The sequence below is a fragment of the Chrysochloris asiatica genome, unplaced genomic scaffold, assembly GCF_000296735.1.
Source record: "Chrysochloris asiatica unplaced genomic scaffold, ChrAsi1.0 scaffold00266, whole genome shotgun sequence".
Classification (NCBI taxonomy): domain Eukaryota; kingdom Metazoa; phylum Chordata; class Mammalia; order Afrosoricida; family Chrysochloridae; genus Chrysochloris; species Chrysochloris asiatica.
In genome coordinates, this window is record NW_006408784.1 from 1,891,187 (window position 1) to 1,913,637 (window position 22,451).

At 38.5% G+C, this 22,451-nt stretch overlaps 1 protein-coding gene across 1 annotated transcript in view; it reads right to left on the reverse strand.

Annotated features, from left to right (window-relative positions):
* NLK (nemo-like kinase) overlaps window positions 1-22,451 on the reverse strand; it is a 155,812-nt gene that overhangs the window by 55,565 nt on the left and 77,796 nt on the right. The window contains exon 3 of the mRNA XM_006874222.1: window positions 15,808-15,863. Coding sequence (XP_006874284.1) covers window positions 15,808-15,863 — 56 coding nt within the window. The remainder of the gene's footprint in view (window positions 1-15,807; window positions 15,864-22,451) is intronic.

Sequence of the window (22,451 nt, forward strand, 5' to 3'; positions counted from 1 at the left end):
CCAGAAAGCCTGACTACCCCCACTGGCAAAGGTAATTCTGCAGAAACTATCACCACAGACACAAATGCTGACATCAAATCCTGACCTTCAATTATGAGTAAGATGATTGATTTCTCTTCTGTTTTTAGGAAGTCATGATTACTCAAACAGTCTCAGAAGCTGCAGGACCGGTGCCAACAGCATCTTTGTTTAACCATCATCATTAGCATCAATAAATACTGACTGGGTACCAAGTGGGTGTAGCGAGCATGCTAACTCAATGACAAGACAGAGAGAAAAGATTGATGAGTACAAGCCAACAGTCAAGAGGATAAAAAAGACAGCCTGATATGTGAACAACATCAAGTAGAGAGGATAAGAAGAAAGCAAAAGATTTTAATGTACATGGAGGACACAGAAGCTTGTTTTAAAAAGCTAACATTTATTGCAAGTTCTCTATGATTAGGCATCCAGCTTTTAAATTATTTTGTCTTGGATATTCCTAATTACTTCAAAAACCAAGTCCTTTTTTGATTTCTATTTACCAATTGGAATCCTGGTGTGGTGTTATAGGATAAGCACTGGAGTGCTAACCACAAGGTTGGCGGTTCAAACTCATTAGCTGTTCCTTGGAAACTCTATATAGGGTGGCTATGAGTTGGAACCAACTTGACAAGCATTTAACAATAAAAAAATATTTACCAAATGACTTACAGAGATGAAGCAACTAGCCAAAGATGCAAGACAGTATGCAACAGAGGCGGACCAGGTTTCTTAATTTGTATTTCATTCTCCAAAAAATAAAGTAAACTCCAGAGCTATGTTGTTGTTGTTAAGTACCCTCCGGTCAATTCCAACCCATAGTGACACTGCTTAGGGTTTCAAAGGAGCAGCTGGTGAGCTTGAAATGCTGGCCTTGCAGATCAAACCAACTTTGCAATCCAGCACATTAACCCACAGCCCCACTCCAGGATTCAGAGCTATAAAACCACAGAAAAAGGACAAAATAATTCTACAATAAAGGAGACGGTCAGAAAGCTGTTTTTTTTTGGATGAGTTAAATGGATTTAGGCAGTGGGAAGCAGTGTGGTATAAGCTTTAGAATGGAAAAGATCAGAGCTAGAATCCCAACTCTGCCACTTCTAGGGTAATTTTAGGCAAGTTTAACTTTTCTGGGCTTGTTCCTGCATTTATAGAATGCAGTAATACCTACTATACAAGGTTATTGCCGGAGCCCTGGTGTGGTACTGTGGGCTAATGCAAATGGACTGCAAAGTTCTTTGAACTCCAAGGTTGATGGTTCAAGCTCATCAGCCACACCTCGGAAACCCTATACAGGGTCACAACGGGTTGGAACCGACTCAACGTCACTTAATAACAATAACAACAGGGTTATTGCCAGGACTTAGGTAATGTGTGGGACTCACATACAAATGCCTGGCACATAAGGCACAGGGATGTGTAGTACCTGCTATCATCATCAAGGCAAGGAAGAAGGTATGGGAGAAAGGGATTAGATTATTAAGCATCAATATGCCAGGTATTGTGCTAAATGTGTGGCATGTGTTAATGTTTTCCAACTGTCCTGTAAAGGTATCATTTCTACTTTATTTATAGTTGAGAAAACTGAGGCTCAGAAAGGATATCAAATATCTAAATAAGGTATTGGGGGTGGGGAGAGAAGCGATTAGGGCTTCCCAATATCAAAGTCTAAGCATTACCAAAATGTATGACTGCTCTGGTTTCTTCCAAATATTTGGGCTGGGGGTGGGAAGAGAAGGAAAGAATATGAATATAAAAAAAGTAACAAAAATCAGGCAACAAATCAAAAAAGCTCCTTTAAGCTACTGTATCTTATCAGTAAAGACAGGCAGTCTTAAAAGAACATCACTAATGAAGAGGGAAATTTTACTCACTTCTATTCATGGGGTCTTGAGTGTTCCAGGATTTGATTTTGGCACCCAAAACAATGATAGATACAAGTCCTTCAAATTTTATTCATGAGGATAAAAGTCTTCTCTTAGACTAGGAAAAGTTTCCTACCTGGCATCTTATTTTTGAGAGCACTAAGGTTGGTTTTAGACAGAATGGAAACTCCAGGGAGCAATTAAAACAGCTTATCTCTGTGAAACTTTTGCAACCTCCAGACAGGGGATTCTTGATTTTGGGAAAAGCCTTCTCCAGCTTGAGCCCAGGGTGGTAAAGATTAGCTATCAGATTGGTATCCCACAACTGATCAGCATTCCAGAAATGAGCACATTTCCAAAAACCAAAAACCAAACTTTGCTTGGCTCATGCAAATCATATTTCCTTAGGAAAAATGCCACTTTGACTGGATCCTATTTTCTACCATATGGTTTTCTTGCCATGTTTAAGTGGTTATCATTAAAAGACTATCAATTAAACACCTAATTATTACACATATCACCAATTGTACAAGGACGTGCTCTTGATTAATATTCAATAACGGTATTATGCATTTATTATGCAGAGAGCAAAAAGACATAGTAACAGCACATAAATAAACTGTGCTCTCACTAAAATACAGGCTTGTACTAGTATGCTGTAGTCTATTAAGTTCCCTGAGGTACTGCTCTCAAATAAATTGAGTTGGTAGCAGGAGACTCAGCTGGTCTATGAAGTGGCTAAAAGCCCCAGTGCTTCCCCATCCCTCCAATTAAGGCAGGTCTGATATATTTAGTGGCTTTTGAAACCTCTCGGTCTTCATGCAACATACACCTCCTGGTGTCTACCAACCTTAAAAAAAATATAAATAAAGCCAGAACAGTGGAATATGACATAAAGATCAAATAAATACAGTCCCATGAGTGCTTCTTAAACTCTTACACCTGAGTTAAGTATGTCACGAGGCTAATAATCAGAAGGTTAGCCAGAAGGCTAAACAGTTCAGGAGAATGATAATGGGGTTATAAGACTTTTCAAAAGCTCAAATTAGGTGTGGCTTTGTTGTTACTCGATATTACTCTCAGAGTTGGGAGGCCCGTTAGCATTTCATTTCCACCAGCTGGGATGTTTTACAGAATATATTTTTTAAATGGAGAGGTGAAAAGATTAGATTCAAGCTTTAGATTTTTTTTTTCTTGGCTTTACCTGGAAAACAGGTGTTTCAAAAGAGCTGGCTGAACAAGTTGCTCTAACTATAGTGACTCTCTTCAAAGCAGATGCAGAAAAAAAAAAGAAAATCCCAATTGTGAATTGGAACTTTACACAGTTCTTTTAAAGCAACGCCAGGGTTTGCTACATATCAAAGCCTAAATAATATTTATGCAGCAGGAAGGGATTTTAAAGGAAGCAAAAAGGACAATGAACTACCAGACACAGGATGGAGAGTAGTTATTGGGATCTCAGGCTGAAGTAGTACATTGTTTCCTATCTTTAAAATTAATAAGGTTTGGTAAAGGCAATGGAGCAGTCCATGGGTGGTGTAAGTGATTAGGTGCTGGCTACTAACTCAAAAAGGAGCTCTGGTAGCATAGTGGTGACGAGTCGGGCTGCTAATCTCATGGTAAGCAGTTTGAAACGACCAGCAATTCCACAGGAGAAAGACGAGGCTTTCTGTCCAGTAAAGATTTACAGCCCCTCGGAAACCCTATGCAAAGTCATTATGAGTTGGAACTGACTCCACGGCACATATTCACCACCACCACCAACACTAACCAAATGGCTGGAGATTCAAAGCCACCCAGAGATGCTCTGAAAAACAAGACTGGCAATCTGATTCTAAAAAGTCACAGAAAACCCTATGGAATCTTCTACTTTGCACATATGGGTCACCATGAGTCCGAATCTACTCCATAGCAACTAACAACAATAACAAAGGGAACGGGAAAACCAGTAGGAAAGACATAACATGGATGGAGGCTTGCAGGTGCTAGTAAGTTATACATTGTTTCTGAGAAGAAGAGGATACACAGCAAGGGAATATGAAGTAGCAAGGTTAATAATACATTCATCCTCTGTTAATTTCACTTACTTAAAAACAAAAAAACCACTCTATGTAAACAGGTTAGGTTTGGTTCTGTCAGGTTGTTATGAAAGCCCATTTATTTGTGATAAGTTCTTGCTAATGCTATCTGTTGGTAGTGGGTTGAAAACATTTTAAGTTTGTAACAAAAAGTTCATAGGAGTTTTTACCACATTTACAAGGCTTTCCCTTGCTACTTTTACAGCACTAAGTGCCAGGCACTATCCTAAGTATATGTATATATGCATATTCCAATTTAATCCACATAATAACTTTATGAGGTATCATTATTTTTGCATCTTGTTTATCAGGAAATTTAGGCACAGGTAGTAAGAGACACAGGCTGGGATTCAATTCTAGACAGTCCTCTAGTTCCAGACTCCACTTTCTTTATTATTACAATACACCTTCTTGCAAATTAACAAGAATGTTGAAAACAAAACAAAATGCACAAGATAAGGATCATGTTCCTGGCTTACAATGTGAAAGGAATAACTAAGTTCAAGATGACTATGGTCAGGAAGCAGAACTAAGGGTATGGATGGCAGAAAAGAATGGGGAAGGGGCCACATTGGTGACTGACGTCAGTTAGCCTATAATACACAGAAGGTGTAATATTTTTTCCATCTATCAGGGAAAAAAACGTTAAAAAATAAAACTGACTCATAACACAACATTTAGAGTCAATAAGAAGAACTAATGGGGGATTTATAAATAAGGAATAAATTAATGATAAGGTATAGAAATAATAATAAAGCACTGCTGAATAAGCACCGTAATAATAGAAGACTAACTGTTCTGGGGATTCCTGGTGTGGTGCTTTAGGATGAGCAATGAGCTACTCATCACAAGGTCGGCAGTTCAAACCCACCAACCACTCCTTGGAAACCCTATATAGGGTTAGTGAGTCAGAACTGACTCAATGGGACTTAACAACCACCACCACCATTCTAGAAGACCGAAATTGTGCATGTGTGAACATTTGTGACATCCTTTTATAAAGAAAATGATCAAATAGGCTCAATAAACTTTCACCAGATACAGCTCACAACCTGTCCAACTACACAGAAATGTGACATCACATTGAACGTTTTTGAGGTGAAGAGACTCTGATGTCCTATGGAAGATTATTAATGACATTTAAAAGCTTGCAGACAGCAAACTTAGGGTACTTAACTGGTTTTGTTGAGTTGGGAGAAGAAAATGGAGAAGCTGTATCAAATTATTTCCTATAAAATGAATATGAACAAAAATCTCTGAAACCCTAATTTTAATCCTTAAATAATGACTTAAGATAATGGAAACTTGACTTTTTTAATTTAAAATTTCATATTGGGCAGAAACCAATGCTAAGCCAAAGAAATACTATAATGGGAAATGTTTATCAAGTAGGCTCCATGGTAGTCACAGGTCTGCAAATTTTTAGAAGACTTTTAGACTTTGACTTTTCCAAAGGGACACAGTAAATTTCTGAGTTAATAAATTGTAGTATGCAAATACCCACGTCTGGCCCCTCAAGTCGTGATTCTCTAGTATGAGAAGTCCAAGTTGTCATTGAAAACATGTAAGTATTAATTCTGAAATCCTGCCCATTCCTATTTGAGAGGAGAAACAAGAAAAATCTGTTTCCTCTAATTTTTTTCTTGCAAGGTCTCTTATCTAGATCTCATATATGTAACTGCCGGGTTTGAAATAAAAGTTAGGGCATTAAATAGCATGGATAATAAAAATCTGGTTTATGGATATTGTTGATTTCAAAGCTTTCCACGTGAAGGAAAAATAGCAATGTGTCACAGAGAACTGCTTTCTGTTTTAACAAATGGTCAGCTCTAAAGCTCATCATCTTCTTTACAACAAAAAGCATGGGCACGTCTCTGCACTAGGAAACAAATCAGTGTGTTTCAGTTAGAACCACTGACCTTTTCTGAAGCACGCCTGTACTTCTCTACAAAAATCAATGGAATAAAAAGGTCATGTTGTAAAAATGAATACAAAACCTCTTTCTCAGGAAAAGGCAAATTCTTTCTTTCTTTCTTTATTATTTTAGAAACTCATGTGTTGTATTGTTGCTGTTGTTAAGTGTTGTTGAGTTGGTTCCGATCCATAGAGACCCTGTACAGGGATTCCAAGCAGCGAGTGGCTGGTGAGTCTGAACCGTCAGCCATGCAGTTCAAACCAGCCTTGCAGTCCAGTGCTTTATCCTACAACACCACACCAGTACTCCCATTTGTTGTATGTTGTTGTTGTGGTTTCCAAGGAGCAGCTGGTGAGCTTGAACTGAGTATCACACTTCTTATCTCCAAACAGGAGTCCTGGTTCAAGCCCACCAGCTGCTCCTCGGAAACCCTATAAAGGGTCGCTACGGGTTGGAACCGACTCGACAGCACTTCATAACACAACTAAAACATCCCAAAAGAACAAATCTTAACACTTTCTCCAAAAGACAACAAATCATCATATTAGACCCACTGGCTCTTCGAACAGGTCTGACAAACTCCATCTTTAAACCAATTTTTCTCTGATCTATACTAAAAGGCACCATGAATGATGTAATTAAACTCAAGAGCAGAGTGCCATCCATGGTCTAAACAGCCACCATAGCATTGTGAAGAAAGAGAAGGCAAGCCTCTCAACATGCCAAGCATAGGTGCTTCTTTATCCGCCCAGAGCTACCCATCACCAATGTAGTTCAATTTTATTTGGAGATTTTAAACAAAGCTATTAAAAGGGACAGATCTGACGCACAACAAGGTCTGAAAACACAGAAAAAGTGAAAAGGAGGATGAATCCAGGAGAAGTAAATTCAATAAGTCTGTTAGTGAAAAGGAGGACGAATCCAGAAGTAAATCCAACAAGTCTGTTACTGAGTTCTTATGCTAAGAGTTAAGTAGAGACAAAATAAAATCATGGTCCATTTAAAGGTGTCTCCTATCCTGACTAACAAACCTACTGCTCATAAAAAACAAACAAAAACGTGCTAAGTCAATCTTTTTTCTCTCTTTTATGCACCAAACTTCTTGAAGCACCACGAGCTATTATAAATACTGATATCTTAGGCATTAGTGAGCTGAAATGGACTGGTACTGGCCATTTTGAATCTGATGACCACATGGTTTACTATGCTGGGAATAACAAATTGAAGAGGAATGGTGTTGCATTCATTGTCAAAGAGAACATATCCAGATTAGTCATGAGGTACAATGATAGGATAATATCCATGCGCCTACAGGGAAGACCAGTTAATACCACTATTATTCAAATTTACACACCAACCACTAAAGCCAGTGAGGATAAAATAGAAGAATTATACCAACTTCTTCAATCTGAAATTGATTAAACATGCAATCAAGAAAACCAAAAAGGGAACTCAGGTGGAGACCTGGTTGGCCAGCAGTGTCTGGCAAGACCTGGGGACTCCTGGGCCCAGAGTCAGTGACATAGCCACAGAGGACTAGAGTGGAGAGTGAAGCATCCAGCTGATAAGAAGAAACGGCATATGCCTAAGAACATCCACACTTGCAGATAATACCCACTTGACCTGGCTTCAACGACTGGATGATCAGAGCTCAACCAGAAGAAGAAAGAAGAGGAAGAAAAGAGTAATCTGATACAATTTGATGAACTTAACCTACACCTATGGATGCAGTAGCTCAAAAGAGGGAAAAAATCCTTACAGCAAGAATCATTCCCACCCCATCCATACACAGAGTAGACAGGGATGGGCAACTTGGACATTGGCTACCCAAAATGGGGGGGGCTACAAAGGCAAGAAGTGACTGGCTTTCAAGAGGGAACCTAGATTCAGAGGGCGTGAAGGAAGGTAGAATCTCTACTGAATAGTATCCAATCTGTCTAGGTGGGGCTGATGAAATGAAATGCAGATAGGTCTCTTGTGATACAATAGTGAATAACTGTTATCAGGACCGCTTGTGAAGGTTTTGTAGCAAGGAGAAGAGTGATGAACTCTTCAGCCTAGCAGCAGAAGTCCCTGGAACCATCAAGGGAGAAGAGCCACTCTTTTATTTATCAAATAATCATTGAGAATCCATTATGTACCAAGAATTGTATTAAAAGCCTGGGAATGATACAGTAGAGAGGGACAAACATGGATAAGAACAGTGCTGACCACCACAGTGCTCCTTAATTCTTTCACATCTTAGGTTCCATTAGTCTGAATAGTTTTAAGGGAGCCTCTAACCTATTCTTCTTCATTGCTATCACTTTTCCTCCCCCCTTTTAAAGTCTATACAGGAAACACATCATGATCTTAGTTGCTTTCTCCCCAGATCCAATCATTTGCCGAACATCTTTCTGTTTTCCTTTCACAGCAATCTATCTGTGCACCCTTCACTGACTCTCAGTTGCCAGCCAATTTCTTGTTGAATTTTAAAAGTACACTTTCAATTTTGTCATTCCTCTCCACAAAAAATCTTTCATTTGGCCTCAAATGTTGACTGAATAAAGACCATTTCCCTGTTTCTACATTAAGATTTTCCAAGACTTGACCCCAGCCAGCTTAATTTCTCATTATTCACACATACTAGATGCTAGCTAACTGGGTGTTTTACCATTCCCTAAAGATGGGCCCTATATTTACTCCCTGGAAAGTTGATGCTCCTCAATGTTACATGTCCAAATTCTTCTATCCTTATCTGAAATGTCTTTTCCTTCGTAGAGTCTCCTTAATGTTTGTTTTGCTTAAAGTAATTTCTTCTTCTTTTAAAGTCCCACACCACAGTCCATTTAATTATTTCTATATATCTCCCCACAGACTTTGTTCTCCTGAGGGAAAGAGGCAGCAGAGCAGAGTGAGTTATGAGCCCTCTTGGTCCACTGGGCCAACAGCCTGTATTCAAATCTCAGCCCTGTCATTTCTAGCTAAGTAACCTTGAACAAGGTATCTACCTTCCTGAGCTACAGTTTATTCACCTGTATAACAGACATACCCACATACCCACTACCATCAAGTCTATATAGGGTTCTCCAGACTGCTAATCTTCATGGGAACAGATCTGAACCACCAACTGTGCAGTTAGTAGTCCAATGCTTATTCTATAGTGTTACAAGGATAAGAGTATTTAGAACAGTGCCTGGCACGTTAAAAAAAAAAAAAAGCAAAGCAAACAAAAAACCCCCTGTTAATTAATGTTTATATTCACTCCAGAGATTAATACAATGTCATGTACACAGTGGTGTTGAATAAATATATACACACAGTAGTGCTGAATGTTTGGGTGAATAATTAAATAAGGCTGCCCAGAGGTCAGTAAGTAGGAATTTAGTAACTGCTGGACAATTTCACCAATTTTTCCTTGGTTTTGCCTACCTAGGAAGCAAGGGTATGGAGTTAGGGTTGGTGAGAGAGGGTACGTAAAAAGTTTTGTTTTAAATCATGAAATGCTTTCAATCCAGTTTTGAAAGCTCAAATGGGAAAGCGTGTTAATCAAATCCCTAATGTTTCAGCGATACCTAGGTTCTTCCTATCGTATCTTTCAACCTAATTTATAATTACTATTTATGTGATTTTATTCTCCAGTAGATTACTAACAAGAAGTCATGGTAATAGACTGGTTAAAGTGCTGACTGCTAATTGAAAGGCCTGCAGTTCTAACCTACCAGCCGCTGCGGGAGAAAGATGTGGCAGTCAGCTTCAAGCAAGTTTTACAGCCGAAACGTTTACTCTGTTCTATAGGGTTCCTATGACTTGATATCAATTCGACAGAAATGAGATGGGTAGAGTACAAACTTGAATGGTAGAGACCATTTTATTCATTACCTTTTTTTAAAATTTAGCATCCAGAGCCCTGATGTGGTGCTGTAGGCTAAGTACTGGACTAGCCACAAAGCTGGCAGTTTAAAGTCACCAGGTGATCTCAGAAACCCTATACTGTGAACCACAAGGTTGACAGTTCAGACTCACCAGTCGCTCCATGACAGAAAGATGAGGCTTTGCTTTCATAAAGATTTACAGCATCAAAAACCTTTCAATGTTGCTATGAGTCGGAACCGACTAGAAGGCACTTAACAACGTAATGACAAATGCCAGGCAAGGAGCCCTTGTGGTACAGGGGTTAAGTGCTTGGCTGCTAACCAAAAGGTTATCAGTTTGAACCCACTAGCTGCTCAGCCAGAGAAAGATGTAGTCTTGGAACCCGGTAGGGCAGTTCAACACCGTCCTGTTGGGTTGTTATGAGTCAGAATCGGTTCAATGGCAATGGATTTGGGTTTTACATGTCATGCAAGGAGGCCTGGTGGTATAGTGTTTAATTGCTTGGTTGCCAACTAAACACTGGCTATTTGAACTCACTAGCTGCTTTGTGAGAGTAAGATATGGCAGTCTGGGGTTGCTATGAGTCGGAATTGAATTGATGGCACACAACAACAAAAATATGTCAGGCATGGGCCTAGATGTTGGGACTATAACAGAGAGCAGAACAGACTGGTTTTAGGAATACAACTGATGCTTATATTAGTGGAATAAATTAGAGGAAATTCTTATAACTTGGGAATCTTCAAAGCTCCTAGTACATCGACTTCATTCTTTCTAACAGTTATTTAGAAAATGAGTGCATTCCATAGGAATCATATGTTGTTGTTGTTAAGTGCTGTCGAGTCATTTCTGACCCATAGAGACCCTGTATAGGACTTTGAGGAGTGACTGGTGAGCTTGAACTGCCAACCTTGCAGTTCAAATGGTATGTTGTTGTTGTTAGGTGCCATCGTGTCGGTACTGACTCATAGGGACCCTATACACAGCAGAATAAAACACTGCCCGATCCTGGGCCAACCTCACTGCTGTTGCCATACATGAGTCCATTGATGCTGCCACTTGGCCAGTCCATTTTGTTGGGGGTCTTCCTCCTTTTCTCTGATCCTCCACCTTACCAAACATGATATCCTTCTCCAGCAACTGCTCCCTCCTGACAATATGTCTGAAATTGGAATATGGAATGTTGTTGTTAGCTACCATCAAATTGGCTCTGACTCATAGTGGCCCTACATAGGGTTTCTGAGCTACAAACTTTTATGGGAGCAGAAAGTCTCCTCTTTTCTCCCATGCTCTCACAGTTGTGGACGTTAACAATCTGAATTCAGAGCTCTGGAGAAGGGTCCTTGTCTCCTTTTAGCATGTGTCAACCCAGCATTCTTTGGAGATCTCCATGTGTCTTGGCATCAATCTTTCCCTGACTTAGGAGCTTCAAAGTGTTGGGACTCAAGGTCCAATGGACACACTCCACTCCCAGCTCCCCTTTAATAGGAATCGTATACATATTTTTTTGTTCTTAGCTTTCCAATGACTTTTTACATTCCTTGAGGGTGACAGAGCTGTTATGTATTAGCAGCTGTTGCAAAATCATACACTGTATAGTCTTACTTTACATGATAAAACTTTGGTATAAAACAGGGTATATATTGTTGTTGTTGTTAAGCACCACTGAATCGGTTCCAACTCAGAGAGCCCCTGTATAGGGTTTCTGAGGCATGGTTGGTGGATTAGCACTGCTGACCTTGTTACAGTGCTTATCTTAAGAGCCACACCAGGACCCTAATATTAATTAATGGACAAAAATGTAGGCTATGTGCTTTTGTGGCAGAGATTTCTGTCTGCCAAAGCTATCATCCAAAAAGGGACACATCTGCAAGTCAAAGAAGACATTACAAATAATTAATTATAGCAGACATCAGGTAAAACACGGGACTGGCCTGGTAAATGGGAATATGTGGTCACTCCAATAGATTTCTACTTCCACTGGGTTTAGATGGGAATGCTTCTGCACAGAAGACCAGCCACCACCTCTATTAGTCTGCATATGCTGAGATTAAGTCTCAATCCAACAGGTTTTCTGGTAAGGACTCTGTTAATGTGTATTGTGCAAAGTCCAAAATCATGACTGAAGCATAATAAATATTGTTTTCCAATCAACCAATTAGAACTGGCTTCTCCTGGATTACATTTCAAGTGGTTGTAAAGTAATTAAGTGCCAAACTGTTTTCATACAGAGTTTCAAACACAAACTCAAAAAAGTGCAACATGAAAAATGTGGTACTTTAGCACGCTAAAACTTGAGCTTAGAAAAGAACTTAAAGGTTTTAAAATCTACCTAGCAACAATTTGAAAGGTTAGATGGGAACCTTAGGGGACAACGAGTTTATGATAAAGGAGAAAGGAACAACTCCGAAAAAAATGGTGAGAATGATTGTACAACTTGAGAAGTGTAACCAATTTCACTGAAATGTACATGTAGAAATTGATGAATTGGCATATGTTCTGATGCATATATCCCCCCAAACAACAACAAAATAAATTATATATAAAAAAGTAATGACAAACCCAAATACACAAAATTAATGCCTGACATAAATAATTCTTCTGTGATCTGTAAGGTACAAATGAACACAATGAATTAGCTAAATGTTTAGTGAAGAGAACCTAAATAGACCTTGTTGTTATGTGCCATCAAGTCGGTTCCGACTCATAGAGACCCTGTATGAGGTTTCTGAAGAGCGGCTGGTGAGTTTGAACCACCAACCTTGCAGTTCAAACCGACCTTGCAGTGGAGTGCTTATCCTACAGCACTACACCAGGGCTCCTAAATAAACCTGGCATTTATTAAATATAGCCATATTCACCAACTTATCTGAAAACATGATTGGCCCAGAGTTGGTCCTTGTGTAGTAAAGGGTTAACTCAGTAGTCAAGGCTGCCTAAACCCTACACATTTCAAAGGTCTTCACAGTGGCCTTTAACCTGTAAGCCCTTAAAATATCCTGCCTGAAAAGAATGTTTTGGTATACCTGAGACCTTCATATGCTCCATATGGTTTATGTTAACTATGTTGGTGTGGTTGTGTAGGATAAACAGTAGACTGCTAACAATAAGGTTGGTGGTTCACACCCACCAGCTGCTCTTTGAAAATCCTATACAGTAATGCTATGGTCAAAACTGACTTGATGACACTTATCAACAATAAATATATGATATATGATAAACACATCTTTTTGTGTACCTGGGTCCCCAATTGACCTCTTGGGGAAAGAATCTATATACTAGCTACTGAGTGGCTAAGGTCAGTCACACAGGCACTTCATACCTACATGGCTGATGCCCAATGAAAACCCTAAACACCAAGGCTTAGATGAGCTTCCCTGGTTGGTAACATTTGCATATGTCATGTGAATTTTTTGGGAGAATTATAAGTGCTGTTGGTGTGCCCTCATGGGAGAGGACACCTGAAAGCTCATGCTGGGTTTCTCCTGGACTCTTATCCTTCGCTTATGTTAACCTGTATCCATTCATTGTAATAACCTGTAACCATGAGTACAACAACATTTCTGAGTTCTGTGTGTCCTAGTGAATCACTGAGCACAATGAGTAATAGAGTAAAATGCTTACTTAATAAATGAGATTGCTTCTAATTTGAAGGTTTGTAATTATTTCCAAAGAGGCAGAAATAGTGCTACACATTCATAATAATGTGAATTCCTTCCCACCAGCTAAAAGTTGTTGATCGGCTATAAGAAGGGACTTCTTTGGAAAGGAAACAAGTGCTGCCCCATGGCCATCAGATGCCTCCTTTTGTTCAGTGACGACCCAAGTAAGTTTGAAGAAGTCTGTGAAATAGAATTGCTGGTGTCTTCTCTTAAGTTGCCATCACTGACACACTGTAGCTAGTTGCTGTCAAGCCCATTCTGACGCATGGCCACCTCATGCACACTACAAAGTAGAACTACTCAACAGAATTTTCTTGGCTGTGATCTTAATGAAAGCAGATCACTAGGCAGGCCTTTCTTCCCTGGTACCAATGGGTGGGTTATCACTTCCAACCTTTTAGCACTTATGGACTTTACCAACCCATTTGTTGTTAAGTGCAGTTGAGTCGGTTTTGACTCATAGAGACCCTATAATAGGGGTTCCGAGAGCAGCTGGTGAGTTTGAATGGCTGACCTTGTGGCTCAAATCGACTGTGCGAGCTAGTGCTTATCCTACAGTGCCAGACCAGGACTCCTACTGACCCATAGTGGAGGAGAAAAGAATTTTCAAAATTCTTCTATTCTTAGGTTATTTTTGTTTTTTTTTTTTTTTTTTTTTTTTTTTGGTAAAAAGTGTTTCAAGGTTCCCCCTGACCATGAGGATTCACTAGAAGAACTCACAGGACCCAGAAAAGCTATTATACTCTTGGTTAAAGTTCATAACAGCTAAAAGAAGGCAAAATCAGAAAAGGAGAAAAGATGCATAGAAAGAAATCCAGGAGAAACCTGACTCAAGATTCCAGCTAGCCTCTCCCACAGAGAGTTTCTCCCACAGAGAGGTTAGCTGGAAGCTTGTGTTGGGTTGGAGTCACACAGAAGTTAACTCTTCCAGCAACAACATCCAACCTAATACATGACAGTAAGTGAAAATGGTGCAAACTAGGTGACTGACTTTAGTTACTCAGTAGTTAGTATTTTCCCCAATAGGCCAAATAGATACAGTGTAGCCCAGGAGTGCAGGTGAACAAAACCAAATGTTCATCTTAAATCATGTTGTAAGCAAAAACTATATGATCTGGCCCAAGGTCTAGGGTATACAATCTTTAACAGTCAGGAGCTAGTGAGAACCCAAGTCTGCTCAAATAACTCTTTACTACACAAAGGTTGGATCCATAAAAGATTTCTGGATTAAAAGGTATCACTAAGGATTATCATTTATCAATTTATCTCACTCTTGGATCAGTACAAGTATCCCACTATCATAACAATTTGCGTTCTGAGTCACAGGGCTAAAATGTTCATTTAAAAGCCTACAACAAATAAACTGTACTTTCATGAGCTCATCAAATTAAGTCATTTAGGAATTGCTATCTTTCACTTAGAGTTTAAATGTAGAATGGTAAATGGTAACACACTGCCTAGGAATATTAGATAGGCTAATTTATGTTCCAATGTTTGAATGTACAGTCATAGGATCTATTACCAGGAACTGGTTTTGGTTCATTATTACCCATAATATAACATACTATTTTTACACATTAACTGCAGTAAGGTGTATGTCCTAGAGTTGGTTCTAACTCACAGAGTCTCTATAGGACGTCAGAGGCTGTAAATCTTTATGGGATCATCTTTCTCCTGTGGAGCATCTGGTGGATTCAAACTACTGACCTTGCAGTTAGCAATCCAACCCACAGCCCACTATGCCACCAGGGAAACAGTAACAGGAGTACAGTGTTAATAGATTAAGACTGCGCAGGTTACACTGTCTGGGACTGAACCTCAATTCCAAGACTCGCTCTGTGACCTTGGGTAAGTTTCTATCTTTTGTCCTTCAATTTCCTCTTTTATAAAATGACAATAATTACAACACCTTTCTCATATGTTTCCTCCCCCTCACCCCCAACCGAAACGAAATCAACTCCTATGTGTAAAACACTTAAAAACTATATAATGGTCATTACCATCATCAGAGCCACCAGACTCCATAGAACTCAAAACATTTAGTTTAATTTTCATCTTACCCCAAGCAGTGTAGAAAGAAGAGCAGTTATTATCCTCTTGACTGACAGGCACTTTATTGGGTTCCACTACAAGTTTCATTTGCAAAATGGAGATGCTAATAACCTATCTCATAAGGCTGTGTGGGGATTAAATAAGATATCTATACAGAAGTTCTGTTTTGTGGTGTTACCTCACAGGACATACTGACAACACTAAGCTCTGCCAGAATGCTCTGGATTTCAAAATTACCTGGTTTCAGCACTTCTGCAAGGCTGTTATTTAATACATTTCAAGGTATGAACCCCAAGGGTAATAGAAGAACAAATTAATAAAAAATTGTTCCCTTCTTTCACATTCCCTGGATAGGATACATTTCTTCAAAATAGTCAATGTGCGGAGGTTGGAGAATGTCAAGGGCAGAGAGTACCTGAGAAAAGGGGGAAAAAGTCAAATTTAGAGAATTAAAAAGGAAACAAAATGCAACATCATAAATACAAGTAAATATCACTCTTTAATGATTTAAGGCGTAGTTACAATTATCCACTGTAATTAACTTGATCCATCATAGTGCTCCTTCCTAGTACAAGGAGCCCTGGTAACATAGTGGGTTATGAGCTGGGCTGCTAACAACAAGGTCAGTAGTTTGAATCTACCAGCCACTCTGTAGGAGAAAGATGAGGCTTTCTGTTCCTATAAAGATTGATAGTCTTGGATACTCTATTCGAACGGGGGTCCCTAAGAGTCAGAACTGACTCCACAGCACACTACCACCATTCATGGTGGGTTCCACATTCCTGAATTCAGCCAACCATGGATCAGAAATATTGGGAGGGAGGGCGGGCGGGAGATGGACAATTAAGTGGTCAAAGCAATCCTTTAAGGGCTAAGAGGGAGCTTAAAGTGCTGTTCATATCATTTACATTGTACTGTTAGGTGCTGTGGAGTCTGCTGGTGGGTTTGAACAGTTAATAGTCCAGTGCTTATCCTACAGTGCCACACAAGAACTTCTTACATTTCATTAGGTACAATAAAGAATCTAGAGATGATTTATTTATAGTACCTAATACAGGAAGGATACAGGAAGATGTGTGTAGGTTGTATGTAAGTACTATGCCATCTTCTACAAGGGACTTGTGCATCTGTGCATTTTGGTATCCTGGGGGTCCTGAAGCCAATTCCCCATGAACACCAAGGATGACAATTCTACTAACAACAAAATGAGAGAGGTACTTGCTTTATATCCCATGCACAGAAAAGAGTGATGAGAAGAAATACATGATTTTTAACAATCAGTGCTGCTCTAAGAGAATGAGCCTTATCTACCATTCACTCATTTAGTCCTCTGTTGAACTAATGTTTATGGAGTGTTTTCTACCTGGCAGGCATTGTGATAGGCTCTATGGTTATACCGAAGAACAAAATAGTATCACTGCTGCTCTTATGATGAGGGCAGAGGCAGGCATCAAATAGTTACACAGATATATAATTATATCTATTATTATGAAGGGACAAAGAAAATAACACTACTCTAAGACTTGAAGGTTGAGTAGGAGTTGGTCAGGCAATGAGTTGGCAATGTAAATGTATCAAAGGCAAGAAAAAACCAGGCAGATTCTAGAAAAATAAAAACCAGCACTGATGGAACACAGTGGGTGTGAATCAAACAGCCTGGAATAAAACAGGAGAGGAAGGCAGGAAATAGATCATAAAAATCCTTTTAAATTATGTTAAGCATTTTGGATTTTATTCTAAATGTAAAAAAGAAGGCAGGTTAGTGCACTGGACTGCAAAGTTGGTTTGAACAGCAAGGTTGGCTGTTCAAGTTCACCAGCCAGCCACTCCTCAGAAACCCTATATAGGGGTTGATCTGAGTCAGAACAGACCTGCTGGTACTTAACAACAACAAAGGGTGGAATAAAAGACTCCAAGGCACCTGAACTGTAGTCCTTTATAAAAGCTTCCACCGCTGAAACATAACAAATAGGCCAACTCCTTTCCTAGTGGTCCAGCTAACTCTTTAAGTCCCATTTATCAAGTCCCATGTCCAAGCTAAAAATTTGAGCCTATCTTCCTACTGAGAAATCCCAGGTTCATGCAAGTTATAAGAGGAAATAAACCATGCGGTACAAGTTCAAATTTTCTGATTTTTTAGCTTCATTTTCCCCTTCTACTCACATCTTGAAAAATATGTAAGTTTTAAATGGAAAAATTTAAACATATAGTAGTGGACAGATTGGTATAAAGAATGCTCATGTAACTCAATTGTCCACACATGGCCATTCTGTTTTACCTGTCCTCTCTATTCTACAGATGCAATTTTGAAGCAACCAGACTTACTTCCTCCAAACATATTTCAGTAAATATTTTTAAAAGTTAAAATATATATATATATATAATTATCATATCTGAAATTTTAAATATACATTTTCATACCACTAAATACCCAGGGCTGAAATTTATAATTATCATATAATTTTTATAGTTTAAGAAACCTAGTTCATTTTTAAAGGCTATTATTTTTTATTTAAGCATTTCTCACTTAATAAATTTAAATGAAACTAACATCTTCTGTAATTAAAGAGCCTTCACTTACATTAAAACCAGTTAGAGATTTAAAAATCGTTCAGATGTTTTATAAGAAATAGCTATCTTCCGATCTAAAATGTTTATACTTAGAATTTTAGTATAAATGAAAACTAACAGATTTTCCAAAGAATAATTTTTATCATATGAAAGGTAATTATTTCATTTTTATATATTTAAAAGTCAGTGTCAGGAATTCATATACATTTATTTTTCATTATGTGATAGAATAGTTTTTTACATGAATATTAATGCTTGAGGGAGACAGTTAGAAATTAGTATTTTACTTGACATCTTTTGGACTCTAAACCTCTGTATCTGAACAACATACATCCTGTCTTGAGGGGAAACAGAATGCAACTGAGTGACAGCGTCCATTAGGCAGAGCTATTTTACACTTCAAATCTATCTGCTATAATTAGAGGTTATCTAGAGGAAAGTGACAACCATACATTTTAAACCTTGATAAAGAAGACTGAGGTTTTCTTACTCCATTATTTGATGAGGCTTTTTGTAGAAAAGACATAAAACAGTGTTAGACATTTAGCTGTGATGGTTAGCTTCAAAGGTACAATATTTAAAATTCTGCCAGGAGTTTTGTAATGCCTGTTGCTTTATTCTCTTACTCTTTCCCTCCCAAATACTTATCAGAGGATGGTATTTCACAGTGTTTCCATGTGACAAAAGTAGTATTTAGACCAGCAGGAATGATCTAGGAATCTGAGAAGTGATGGGAATGAGTGAGAAGAAACAGTAGCAGTTTCAAACTTTAGACTTCATGCCTGACTCTCCACTTAAACAGTCTGAGTTCCTATTTAACTCTACTATTACCTGTGAGAATCAAGTGTGTAAATAGGAGGACATTTTGTATAGATGTCTAAAGAATTAAAATATCCCAAAATATCACCAGCTCTTTAAAGGATTTTAAAAAGAAAGAAAGAAATTAAGACAACTTGTTTAATTTAAAATAATAATAATAAAAAAGAACTATAAGGGCATCCTTAAAAGATGGCTTTAAGATTTGGACAAAAGGTCACTATATATGGAAAAATTTGCAAATAAGTAAGTGGTGAGACTTGAACAACACAATGAACAGAAACACACACACACATATGCTAAAGGATAGCATTTGCCAGGGATAAAGCTCAGAGGCCAGCAGGGAAAGATAGGAATGAAGGACAAAGGGAAATGGTTAACACATGGAGGAACTGTTAGTGTGGGGACTGCAATCAATGCCACGAAACAAAATATGTCTGAACTGATGAACGGAAAACCAATTTGCTTGATAAATTTTCACCTAAATATCACATACACACACACTCACACAACCCTTCAGAGCTCATTATGGTAGTTGCTTTTTAGGACATTAACCTCCATGATATGATTCACTATAAAGATTCATTATAAACTGGTTGGAGTCCTGGTATGGCACTGCAGGATACTGCAAGGGACCACAAGGTTGATTTGAACTACAAGGTCGGCAGTTCAAACCCACCAGCTACATTGGTAACCCTAATCAGGGTCACTAGGAGTCAGAACCAACTTGATGACACAATGGCTTAGCTTCAGTTAGCTCATTAATTAACAAAACAATTTACTGCTGTGAATGTTGTCGTTCTTAAGTGCCATCTGGCTGATTCCAACTCATAGCGACCCTGTTCTGTATATGGTGGTTTCCAAGGAGCAGGTGGTGGGTTTGAACTGCCGACCTTGTGGTTCACAGTCCAGTGCTGATCCTATAGTGTCAATGCTGTGAATAATCTGTTGTAAATATAACAAGAAAGTCAACTAGTCATTCATAGAATACACATTTACGTGTTTCTACTCTGCCAAGAACCAAGGATTCAAAGACAAGAATACGGTAATTACAAGGAATCTAGTTAAATCCTTAATCCTCAAACTGACATCTTTGCTTAAAAAATTTTAAAGAAGTCTTTTGAAATGATTTGCCCAATGCAATATGTTGTTTGATTTCTTAACTGTTGCTCCCATGAGCTTTGATTGTGGGAGCAAGCAAATTGAAGTCTTTGACAACTTCAATCTTTTCTCCATTTATCAGGATGTTTTCATTGTTCCAGTTGTGAGGATTTTAATTTTCTTTACATTGAGGTACAAATCATACTAAAGACTTTGTTCTTTGTTACTAAATATTTAAGTTTTCTTTGCTTCCAGCAAGCAAGGTTATATCATCTGCATATCGCAATTTGTTCATGAGTCTTCCTCCAATCCTGATGACATGTTCTTCATATAATCCAGTTTTTCTCAGATTATTTGCTCAACATAAAGATTGAATAAGTATGGTAAAGGTTGCATTCTGACACACGTCTTTCCTGATCTTGAACCACTTAGTAATCTATCCCCTTGTTCCATTCTAACGATTAGCCTTTTCACAGGTTCCTCACAAGCACAATTAAGTGTTCTGGGATATCATCAGTCACCATGTTATCCATAGTTTATAATGATCCACACAGAGGAACACCTTTGAGTAGCTAATAAAGCATTAGTAAAATTTTTCTGGTACTTTCAGCCAAGCTCCATCTGACATCAGCAATGATATATTCCTTGTACTGCATTCTCTTCTGAATTGGGCTTGCATTTCTGACAGTTCCTTGTAGATGTACTGCTGCCACTGGTTTTCACTGATCTTCAGCAAAATTTTACCTGAATAAGATATTAATGACACTACTCAATGATTTCTGTATTCTGTTGGGTCACCTTTCTTTGGGATGGGCACAAGTATAGATCTCGTCCAACTGACTGATCTACTAGCTGTCTTCCAAATTTCTTGCCTAGACTAAAGGAGTGAGTGCCTCCAGAACTGCATCACTTTGCTGAAACATTTCAATTGGTATTCCATCAATTCCTGGAGTTTTGCTTTTCTCCAGTGCCTTCAGTGTAGCTTTGACTTCTTCATTAAATATCATCAGTTCTTGACCATATTCTATCTTCAAATGGTTGAACATCAACCAATTCTTTTTGATATAGTGACGCTGTGTAGTCCTCCTTCCATCTTTTTTCGCTACACCCTCCATCATTTCATATTTTGCCCATGTTCTTCTTCTTGTTGGGCCCTTGAGTCAGTTCCAATTCATAGTGACCCTGTATAGTGTTTCAGACAGAGGCTGAGGAGTTTGAACTGCTGACCTTGTGTTTACAAGTCCAGTGCTTACCTACATGCCACATCATAGCTCCTTCAATATTACAACTTGAGGCTTGAACTGTTGTTTTATTCTCATTTCTTTCAGTTTGAGAAATAATGAGCCTGTTCTTCCCTTTTGGCTTTTTAACTCCAGGTTTTTGCACATTTCATTATAATGCTTGACTTTGTCTTCTCGAACTGCCTCTTGAATTTTTCTGTTGAGCTCTTTATTTCTTGTGTTCACTTTAGCTTCTCTATGCTCAAGAGCAAGTTTGAGAGTCTCTTTGGACATCCATCTTTTCCTTCTTTCCTGTCTTTTTAATGACCTTTTGTTTCTTCATATATGATGTTCTTGATGTCGTTAACAACTCCTCTGGTGTTCAGACTTAGTGTCTAAAACATCAAATCTGTTCATGAGTTAGTCTCTAAATTCAGATGGGATGTAGTCATGTTTTAGCTCTCATTGTTAAGTGCCTTTGAGTCGGTTCCGACCTATAGTAACCCTGTATAAGGTTTCAGAGGAATAGCTAGCTGTTTTTTCTTCAGCTTCAGCTTGAACTTGCACATGAGCAATGATGTTATATCCCACAGTTGTCCTCTTGCCTTCTTTTGAATAATCGTGGTATCTTCCTTATAGGCGTATGGATATTATCCTATCACAGACAGCACTGTACTTCAAGATAGATCTTGAGATGGTATTTTTGATAAATATTTTATATCAGAAAAAGTTTGTCATTTCTTGCATAGTAAACCATGATTATCCAATTCAAAATGGCCAACACCAGTCTATTTCAGCTCAAGAATGTCTAGGATAACGATCTTTATGTGTTCCAATTAATTTGTGACAACTTTCATTTTTTTCTAGATTCATACTTCATAGATTCCATGTTCTAATTATTAATGGATGTTTACAGCTGTTTCTTCTCATTTTGAGTTGTGTCACATCAGAAAATGATAGTCTCAAAAGCTTTGCTATAGCCACATCATTAAGGTCAACTCTAATTTGAGGAGGCAGCTTTTCTTCAGTCATATTCTGAGTGCCTTCCAATTTGAAGGGCTCATCTTCCAGCACTGTATTAGACAGTGTTTTGCTGCTAATTCATAAGGTTTTTGATGGTTAACCTTTCAACATTCCTCTCTTTCTCCTAGTGTGTCTTAATTTGGAAGCTCTGCTGAAATCTGTCCAATGTGTGTACCCCTGCTGGTCTTAAAAATACCAGTGGCATAGCTTCCCGTAACACAGTAACACACAGGTCACCAAAGTACCACAAACTGACACACAAGGCGGGGGGG